The sequence below is a fragment of the Hippocampus guttulatus genome, chromosome 22 (assembly GCF_054856545.1).
Source record: "Hippocampus guttulatus isolate MCC_2025c chromosome 22, RoL_Hgut_1.0, whole genome shotgun sequence".
Lineage (NCBI taxonomy): Eukaryota > Metazoa > Chordata > Actinopteri > Syngnathiformes > Syngnathidae > Hippocampus > Hippocampus guttulatus.
The window spans coordinates 2,304,842-2,315,419 of NC_141282.1; the positions used below are offsets into that span (position 1 = coordinate 2,304,842).

Below are 10,578 nucleotides of genomic sequence, written 5' to 3' on the forward strand. Positions count from 1 at the left end.
GGAATCTGCCGTAACAGATGAAAATAGTGAATTAAGTCATGTGCTTTGCCATATTAATTTAACCTAGGTAAGCTATTTCCGTCGCACTTTTCAATGTTAAAAATCATAAGGTGCGTATGATGTATGATGAACGGTTCAGTCCCATCGGCGTTTGACTGAGACAATCGTTTTTGCCCAGAAAAAACTAACCACTAAGGCTACGATTTCAAGTTTCAATCAAAACAAATATTTCTTTAAGTCGATTGCCCTTTTGTGCAAATTAAAAAACAAGCACGTAGGAACTCTAGTGCGTGCCCCCGAGTCAAGAAAGAAGTACACAAATGAGGAATGTGTAAACTACACAAGAAAAGCAATTAAGTCCAAGTGCATCACACACTGAAATTAAATCGTTAAAATGAGTCGATAAGAAAAAAAAAGTTTGTACATACTGAGCTTAATGTGGCTCCAAGTGTTTCCATAATATAAAAATATTGCGCTAGGTGTCACGAGGTAGTTTCAAATGTGGATTGCGCAGAGACATTGCACACAAGTATTGCACGTTGTGGCTTTACACCAGAGCGGTCGAGTTGTCTGTCTGCCAAAGTGAGCGGTTTTCCTTCTCTGATGTCCCGTGGCTGAGAAATACTTTGTCGCTGTTATGTTCACCCAATGAAATAGATCTTAAGATGTGTTCGTGGAAGTATCTCCTTCAAATAAGTTATAAAATGTTTGTGCCTTTACGGTGGTTCGTTACGTTCAGCCGCCAGAGAATCAGTGGGCGTTTTGATCAAAATCTCGCGCGACTTCGAAAAATCTCGAAAAGGGCGCGTTCACAGACCTCCGCGAGGGTCGAAGAAGTAGACCGCGAGCACAAGAACACTCAAGTTGTGTCACTCAGAAAAGCATGTCGATCCTTCGGCCGCGGGGAATTAAACCATCAAAAGATAGGCGGGTTCGAGGTTACAAATGACTGACGGGAGCTTTCGGGATAACCGTTTGCGTCGTGGTGAGATTAAAGGACATCAACAATGATTCGGTGGATATTTTGGCTGTTGATGTCGCGTTCAATATGTGACGTTCAAGCTCAGGGTGAAAGTAAGTATACAACAGTAATCTAGTTTGCTTTTACGACGTTGTTTTAGACTAAATATGATGTTATGAATACATTAAAAATGTAATCTGTTGGAAGAGCATTATTGTGCCAATGTTAGTGCATAATCAATTGTGTATACAGGCCATTTTTTTCATTTATGCAGCGTATAACATACACTACGATTTACAAATTTGGGTTCAACCAGACAATACCATGTTTTTCATAAACACACACTATTCTAAAGATACCCCACCAATCGATTGGGTGTCTCGTCAAAATGCCTTAATTGTGAAAGAAAAGTGCTGTTTTTAACACATGAGCAATATCGAGACCGTTTCTGGTTCACGTTAATGTGACCCAATACTTATGAACGGGAGTGGATACATGCTTTTTAAAAAAATTTTTTATAGGAAGGTTTATGTTGGTTAATGTCCACCCCCCCCCCCCCCCCCCGCCCCCCACATACACACACACACACAAACAAGCCCTTATGACTCACGTGCTTCTACTTAAATCAGAAAAAGAAAAAAAATGGCAGAGCTGTAGACTGACTTGCAAAAACGTCAGATGGGATAAGCGCAGAATGAGCGGAGAATGATCATCCATGCCGCATGCTCTTCATCCTTTTCAAGTGAGGCCCACCAAAGTACGATTTTATCGGTCGGCAAGGTTCTCTGTGAGCGGAAAAAAAAATGTTCAGAAACTATCATCTCTTTTTTTTTTCTTCTTGGTTAATATGAATAATGTTTGAGCTGGCCTAACGCATACCGTGGACAATGTGATTCTTGTGCTCGATGAAAACGGATTGCTCTCTTGTGACAGATCGGGTGGTTTTCCTCCCTGGGGCCTTCCAGAACGTCAGCGTGTCGGAGAACGAGACGGTGCAGGCCGTGGCCACCGGTATACCCGCCGAGGTCGCTTTCGCCACCGTGCAGTTCCACACGCAACGGCACAACGTCACGTTGTCCTACAGCACCGTAAGGCCACGACTGTTTTTGGGGGGATTGAGTCCAATTTCTGTGACGTAACCCACTTCTTAGTCTCTAAACTGCAATTTATTCATGATAGAAGGCAGACGTAGAATCCGAACGTGTGCGGCAACAGTAGTATGGCAGCGAAGCACAAAGTGTGCCTTTTTCTCAAACAAAGCGCGTCTTATTCCGCCGAACAAAAGGTCACATGTCTAGAAGGAAGAAAGAACGGCGCTGCGTGTCGTCCACCGTCGTCCTTTATTTACGACAGGGGTGTGAAATTGATTTTTAGTAACAGTTTTCCTTGCAGGGCCTTGATGACCTTGAGATAAAGAAGTCAAGACGGTTTATTCAATGATTGTTTACTGTAATAAGGGGTTTGCTAACAAGAAAATGCCAACACTATCTTTATGTATTCCATTTGAGAGGTTTAAATTTTGGTACAGATTTTAGCAAGCATCATGGAAGTTGACATATTTGATTTGCTCTCGCGGGCCACATAAAATGATGTGGGGGGCCAGATCTGGCCCCCGGGCCTTGGGTTTGACACCCGTGATTTACGACATCGCATTTCTCTTCTTCAGGACCGACGGCTGATGATACCCACCCGCATAACCCGATAAAATCACATCATGTTAAAAACCGACCCGGTTTATTATTTTTTTCCAGGCAAAAGGAAAACAAATTAAGGTCAAGGTTTTACAAGGCAAGGAGATCAGACCCTCTAAAAGGAATTTCACAGGGGGATTTTTTTTTCTGAAGTTAGAGCAGGATTAACATTCTCCACAGCTCCGTTTCAAATGATTGCCAAATAAATGAGGATTTATCCGTGGCGCATCGGATAAATTCACTGGTAAACCAAATCCAATGCGCATTTCGCGGTCATTGCGCTGCTGCCAAAACAAGGTGGCGTCTTGTACAAAAGTTGTGATTGTGAACGTCGTCCTCTGCGGGCGAGCCGAGCGCTGCCGGGCTGCTTCACGGTAACTCAAGGTTAACACGTTTTTGGTTTGATTGAGTTGCGGACGATCCTGACATGGAATTCAAATTTTCAGTTAAAGTCCGTGCAGGGCTGTCATTTACTTGTCAAATAACTCAATAAGTGTGGTTTCCAGTCACAATTATGTTTTTTTTATTTTTTTGCTGGGGGGGGGGGGTTGTTTTAAGGTCATCTGAGGTCTTCATAAAAGCATCAGTTGATACGATTGTAGGATGAGACCAAAATGTAATGCATTTATCAATCCATGTCTATAAAATTGGGCCTTTAGCAACAAAAGGGTTTTTGAATTTTTTTTTTACATTTAAACATTTTTAATTTATTTTAAATGTTTAAATGTAAATATTTTAACTTTTTTTTAAATTTTAAATTAAAAAAAATATATTTTAAAATTAAAAAAAACCCCACATAGTATGATTTTGTTTTTGTTCCAAGTGCAAATGACTCCCATGGGAGAAAAAACATTCAAGGACGGCACGAAACTACCGAACAGCAAACCGACATTAAGTGCATGAACTGGTTTAATTAAAACATTTGAAAGTAGGTTGAGGTTGAAAATTCTGCTAAGAAATTAAACGGCTTGGTAAATAAAATTATTTGGTCCCTTAGCACTTACGACAATCAAAATGTATATTACATCTGTCGTTGCGTGTCAACACTGCCCCCCTCGGGTCACCCATTTGCACGCCACTGGCTCTGGCGAACCTTTTCGCGTTACATTATTTTAGGACAAAATAGATTTTTTTTTGTTTTGTTTTCACATCAAATTAACCCTTTCAGGGACAGCGGTTACTACAGTGGACAGCTTAACAAGTCACAGGATGGATGAAAGGGTTATAACGTTACTGATCCTGTTGTAGCCGCCGATGGTGTCGTGGTACACACGCCGGACTTGTATGCGGGTAGGATGGGATAAGTTCACACCCAGTGACGGTGTGAACGTGGGTGTGAGTGGTGGTTTGTCTTTATATGTGTTCTGTGACTGATTGGCGACCAGTTCTGGAATAGGCTCCAGCAACTCTCCGCGACCCTGTTCAGGATAAGCAGTGTTGAAAATGGATGGATGGATGGATCCTTTTGTAACTAACTAACGTCCAGTTTTTATTTGTGTTTAGACACCAGTGTTTGGTCTCTCTTCAACGGCAGCGGACACAGGCATCCTGTTCCCTCTTCTACCGGGACAAACATCCTTCACCTTGTTCCTGTTCTCTAGCAATGGAAGCACCGTCACAGGAACAGGCGTGATTCTGCCTTTCTCCAGCACGGGTATGCCATCGATGCCCTTTTTTATTTGTTTTTTTTTTCTCTTTCATGTTTATATCTTTTACCCTTTTATGCCCCCTGGGACATGGTAAGTTGTCCACTGGAGTAACTGCTGTCCCCAAAAGGGTTAAAAAGAAAAAGTCAGATTGTGGATGCGTTTCGTAAGCTGTGAGGAAGTTGTGTGTTGTCATTCGTGCTTCTGCAAAATCAAAGCTGAGGCACTTTCGCCATAAGTTGAAGTGTGTCAGTTCATCTTAATGGTTTTTTTTTGGGGGGGGGGGGAGCTCTAAATGTTGGCCGTCGGGTGTTTGATGATCATGCGCCTGCCTTTGAGCAGCAAGTCATCATGACATGGCGCAACTAACCCTTCCTCCCCCCACTGCTTCAGACCCCGTACCCGGCGGTTGTAACATCGAGTTTAACCTGAACGTGGACCCCAACGTCTACCTGCGCTACAACCTCTTCGAGACCACCATCCGATTCGCGCCGGCCAACCTGGGATATGAGAGGTAGTAACTTCACGGGCTTCCTGCGCCAGCAGCTGACAGCTCACATGTGCCTCATCACGCCACAAAGTTTTTCTTCCGGAACCGTCTCGTGCTCAGTCGCCTCCTCCTCCCCCTTCCTCATTTAGCGCCTTAACCGATTTTGATATCATTCTGGGATTATTATGTACAATTTTCTTTTCAGTCGTCACACACTGATTCCATTTTCTTGGCAAAGCAAAAACATAAAATATGATACGCGCGTTTTAAAAGATTGTTTGTTCCGCCGTGACCACGTGTTGTCGACGTGCTGGTCGATTTTATCGTTCTTTCGTCACTGCAATTATATGGCGCGTTTCTTCCACAGAGACAACTCAATGTGCTTCACACAAGTCAAGACGCAACACATTAAAGCATTGAGACACACACCACAGCGAGCAATATTTTGAAGCAAAAGAAAACAAAACAAACATTAAAAAAAAAAAAAAAAAAAGAGAAAATTACGTTTTGACCAATTTTTCTCGTCCCCCCCCCAGGGGCAGCACTCCGCCATCCTGCGACACGTCCACGGGGACCGACACGCGCTGGCGCCTGCAGTACGACGTCTACCAGTACTTCCTGCCTGAGAACGACTTATCGGAGCGCAGCCTCTTCCGGGCCGTCCAGGCCGTGGCGGACGTGGACGGCATGCGGGAGAGCGGCAAACGCGTACGTAAAACCGACGCCGAAATCCTCGAAAGTAATTTCAGGCGTTGGAAGTCTTCGCGCTGTCGCCTGCAGATTATGACGCTGTCCTCGACGGAAATGAGCACCGTGATGTTTAGCTCCATCCCCGGCCAGGGCGTCATTTACTCGGTGATCGTCCGAGATCCAGTCCTCAACACGTCGGCGTCGTACGTCCCTGTCCACACGTACGCTTGCAGCTTTGCCTCCAAACTGGACGGCTGTCAAACGCTGGGTATGAGTTGAAACCGTTTTGCGACTTTTAAAATTTTTTTAATTCTTGAAAATAGTTGAGGGACTTTTTTTGTGCCTTTTCAGGAAAGATAACCACGAAAATTTTCTTTACGATCACCGGCTTAGCAGGTCTTTTTGTCTGCTTCTTTGGGCACCGATTCTTCAAATCCGGTGAGTGCTTTTACCTCATTGTCACGTCACATTGAATCTCAAATTTCTCTATTCTAGTTTTTTTTGATGGCACCAAAGCCCCCGTCCGTCTAAGAGGGAACTCGTAATTAGCGTCAAGGGAGTTTGTTCAAGTGACACATCTTGAATTGTTGTTGGGGAGCAGCGAAGTTTAGCCTGGGTTGTTAGTGGAAGTTTTGGAGAGTCTTCGCCGCAGGTACATGCATGTGCGCGTTTTCGGTGCGTTTTGTCGTAATTAAATCATGTGTTAGCCAGTTATTTTTAAAATACTGATAGACATTTAGAAAAGGTTTGTTTTTTTTAAATCACTTATCGTTATTTTTTTGTCCGATTTGTGACAGGGCTTGGTCCTGATTTCCGGCAAATTGCCGGGGTTTACTGTACAATTTTTTTTTTTAGCTTTGCAAAGCCAGATATTTTTTAAGGTTTAAAATATTAATAGACATTTCAAAACTTTTTTTTTTTTAATCACTTCTCGTTATTTTTTTTTCTGATTTGTGACAGGGCTTGGTCCCAATTTCTGGCAGATTGCAGGGTTTTACTGTACTTTTTTTTTTTTTAGCTTCGCAAAGCTCTTTATTTTTATGGTTTAAAATATTGATAGACATTTCTAAATGTTTTTTTTTAAATCACTTTTTTTTTTCCAATTTGTGACAGGGCTTGGTCCCGATTTCCTGCAAATCAATTTTTTTGTTTTTTAGCTGCACAAAGAGCTACAAATGCTTGAACAATGGCTATTGACGTTTGCGAATAGCCACATCTTATGAATATGGTGTTTTGTTGAATTCAGTCCAAATCCATTATTATTATTTGAAAAAAAAAAAAAAAGGACAGCAACACTCAAATCCATAAAATGACTGAATTCTTCTGAATTTTGCCCCTCCTGGTTTGTATCCGGATACCCGCGGTGCACGTGGGGAATACCAGTGTGGCGCACGTCACCATGGTAACCACTCCCCCCCCCCCAGCCGTCACTTGATGGTGTTGGTGTTCACTGGTCACAGTTGACCCAAATCGTCTCGTCTCTCATGTGGTCCTCCTTCATGTGATGTCGTCAGAGATCCAAAAGCAACCCATGATTGTCCATCCGCTCGTTTCCAATGCGACGCCGCTCCGGTTTCTGTTTGTACCCCCCCCCCCCCACCCCCACCCCGACAGAGTTGTTGTGCATGGGCTTCAGCTTTTCCGCCTTCTTCTTCTTCGTGCTCATCACCAGGACCACGAGCCTGGATTACGACAGTGAGTCGTTTGCGTCCGTCTGCACGTGAGAAAACCGCCAGCCGCGTTATGAACGTTCTCGCTCTGCGTTTTTTTTTGTTTTGTTTTTCGCAGTCAGGCTGGCCGTGTCGGCGGTGATCGGCGTGGTGGGCGGGGTCCTGCTGGTGATGAGCTGGTGGCGCTTCGGCTCGGTCATGGCGTGCGTGGTGGTGGTCGGCCTGATGCTCGGATTCATGGTGGCCGCCACTGTCCTCTTCACTCCTCTCGGTAGGAACAAATCCAAAAAGTGTTAGAAAAATCGAAAAAAAATTAAATTTTTGGTCCTCCTGCAGGGGACTTTGAAGTGTTCAGGCGCTCCGACGCCGTTTTCTGGGTGACCTTCTCCAGCATCATGATCATCGTCCCGCTCTTCTTCATGCGCTGGCCCCGAGAGGTAACCCGGCGCCGCCTTTTGGATCGGAGCGTTTTGATTCTCCACCAGTTGACGCCTTCTCTCGACAGGGTAACATCGCAACGTGCGGCGTCATCGGCGCGTACGCCGTCATCCTGGCGGTGAACGCTTACATTTATACCAGCCTTTCCTACATCACGCTCAACATTCTCAAGCGCTTCCTCAACAACAACTTCAGCGCCGCCTTCACCGACGTGCCGTTCCAAACCATCGGTGAGCTCGTGAATGTCGCTCAACCGAAAACCGGCGCGAGTGGACTATTTCTTGGTTCTTGAAAACATTCTCAAAGATCTATATAAATAAAGCTGGATTGTATTGTATTGTATTCCCATTATCATAGTGCCATCTAGTGGATGTATACCGCAACCACAGCCATTATTGTAGCTTCTATTCTATGCGCCTTATAATACGGTGCGCCCTATATATAGAAACCGTTTTAAAATAGGCCATTCATTGAAGGTGCGGCTTATACTCCGAAGCGCCTTATAATACGGAAAATACGGTAACTATCATGACGAATCCAAAGCCATTATAACCTGAGGTTCTTACTGGCTTTTAACTCATTCACTCCCAAAGACGTTTTTGAACGTCTTTTCAGACTTGGTCCAGAATTGGCTGGTACTGAATGAGTTAAGTGTATTGGGATGCTGTGCTTGGAAAAAATCTTTCTCAGGTTGTTTTCATCGTCATTTTCTCTTGTCTAGACTACATCATGATTACAGTGTGGGTGGTGCTCGGCGTCACGGGCATCATCCTGCAACTGTACCGGGAGCGCACGCGGCCCTTCTTCCCGCCCAGCCCGTACCTCATGTGGCTGCAGGAGCGCGAACGCCGTAAGACCAACGTGCTGGACCCGAGCCACCACTTCCCGTCTTTGCCCAACCGCCTTTTGGCTCGAGCGCGGCAGCTCACAAAGCGGATGGAGCCAGCCGGGGAGCACACGCCGCTGCTGCTGTAGGAGCCCAGCTGACGGTGGACGTCGGCCATCTTAATTGCAAGCAAGCCACAGTGAGAATGAACAGCTGGGGTGCGTTCAAGTGGCATGTCGCGTCCGACGTCTAAGTCGAACCGTGGTGGGTCATTCCATGTAAAATCAACCAATAACAACTTCACGGCCCAGATGAAGAGTCTTTGAAGCTTGGGGATTTTTGGACTGTAGCAAAACACCACACAGCCTCAAGGACGGACAAATGTCAGAACTCATGAGGCAGATAGTCTTGGCAACAGAGGATCAAGCTACAGAAAACATTTGAGTCTTGCAAAGGTGCAAACGAACAATCTAACTGGAAGATTGGAGGAATGTTTTGTGTCCTGTTCTTTTCCTTCCATTTCCAGCTACACCTCCAAATTTTGAAGAGAAATTTCTTAGTTGGTTTGACAAAGAAATGACCCCGGTTGTTTTGTTTACCGCGCACAGATCAAGAACAGCGCCACTGAAAAGGATCTACAAAGAACCTGGATGACAGATTCTTTTAATACCTTAAAAGTAATAACAATGGCAATGTAGCTTTTTGTATGCTTAGGTCACTGCGCTTAAGCATGGTTTTAAAACTCAGACTTAATTTTCAACACAGATAAATACTCAAAAATGCACTAAAAATACATTTTAAAAAGGTGCAGCCCCCATTTATATAGTCAGTGAAAAACAAAAACTGACAAAGAAACTGAATTGCACTCTCCTGTGTTTTACTGTTTGAATATTTCTCTTTTTGTCATTATGTAATGGACCTGATAAAAAAAAAAAGTGGTACCCGGCCTTAATTGTTTCTACACTGTTGTGCCTTCATTTTTCAAGGGTTTGACTCAGATCTTTTGATGCACTGAAACAACGTATGCGCTTTTCTATCCATATTTTATTTAACATTTCACATCAACCTCCTGGTCTCAATATGTTTAAAAATGAATAATATAAATTGTCATTGAACATGTTTTTATGAGTCTGTATTACTTCGGGTCAAAAATAAATGAAATCTCATTCTAAAAGTGATACAAACTCGCACCAATTGTGCTACGCGGGCTCCCTCTAGTGGTACAGGAAACTTACTGAAATTCATGAGTTTTAAGTGTTGCTTTAGCGCACTCGACGGAAGTGTGTTCAAATCCATTTGTGAGTGCGTTCGAACGTATTTCAATACATTCGAATGTACTCGCAAGTGTGTTCAACCCTACTCTAATTTTTTACGTACTTGCAAGTATGTCGGAACATACTTGTAGCCAAAATGCTACAAACGTAGCATTTTTCCCATAATGCCACGGGGTATTTACTTCCTTAAACATACTCCGTGGCCTTATGGGAAAAAACGTGATTGTAAATCACGCACTGCTGGCATAACAAAGCCATAAAATTAGAAACGTTGACTTACTGAATCTTTGAACGCACCAGTATAATGTTGACCAAATGCTAAAAAGTAATTTTTAAAATTATTTTTGTTCCTTGAGCAAGCCTGTGATTCGCAAGTAAATACCGTGAGGCATTATGGGAAATGATGACAAACAGAAAACATGCACTGCAGCCACAATAAAACCATTGAGAATATACAATGTTTGCATAATTTTTGGCATGGATATAATAAAATGTTTTTAAAATTAGTTTATTCCTCAATAATGCCACGGAATATGTGCATGCGTAAATCAATACCACATGGCATTATGAGAAATTGCGTTTCTCACATTTAGCCTACAATTACGTTCGCACGTAATTGCAAGTATTTTCGAAACTACGTTGGAATGCATTTAAATATTATCAATCTACTCGTTGGAACGTATTTGTCAGTCAAAACATTTTTACTCCACATTGACAGCTGCAGGCTTCCGTAGAGTACATCTATATTCTTTGTATTTACTCACCTTTTTCGGACGACCACTGCTACCGTATACTGTATTGGCTCACACCTGTGTTAATTGATATTTGCTTTCCAACTTCCGGCCTCTGCACTCTTCTAATTGGTGTTGAATTTATTGAGGGCGTCCCAATT

The 10,578-nt window shown here is 43.4% G+C and overlaps 1 protein-coding gene across 1 annotated transcript; it reads left to right on the top strand.

Moving 5' to 3' along the window:
• The first annotated feature begins 833 nt into the window (after window positions 1–833).
• Window positions 834–9,531, top strand: tm7sf3 (transmembrane 7 superfamily member 3). Its single transcript, XM_086103377.1, has 12 exons — window positions 834–1,074; window positions 1,895–2,049; window positions 4,156–4,306; window positions 4,692–4,812; window positions 5,325–5,496; window positions 5,569–5,746; window positions 5,830–5,916; window positions 7,093–7,173; window positions 7,267–7,419; window positions 7,485–7,585; window positions 7,654–7,816; window positions 8,308–9,531. The coding sequence occupies exons 1-12, from the start codon at window positions 1,008–1,010 to the stop codon at window positions 8,559–8,561; spliced, it is 1,683 nt and encodes a 560-aa protein (XP_085959503.1). The 5' UTR covers window positions 834–1,007; the 3' UTR covers window positions 8,562–9,531.
• The last annotated feature ends 1,047 nt before the right edge of the window (window positions 9,532–10,578 follow it).

Coding starts and splice junctions, on each gene's coding strand:
- tm7sf3 (XM_086103377.1), top strand. CDS start 1,008: ATGATTCGGTGGATATTTTGGCTGTTGATGTCGCGTTCAATATGTGAC. Junction 1,075..1,894: donor CGTTCAAGCTCAGGGTGAAA/GTAAGTATACAA, acceptor CTCTTGTGACAG/ATCGGGTGGTTTTCCTCCCT. Junction 7,174..7,266: donor CACGAGCCTGGATTACGACA/GTGAGTCGTTTG, acceptor TGTTTTTCGCAG/TCAGGCTGGCCGTGTCGGCG.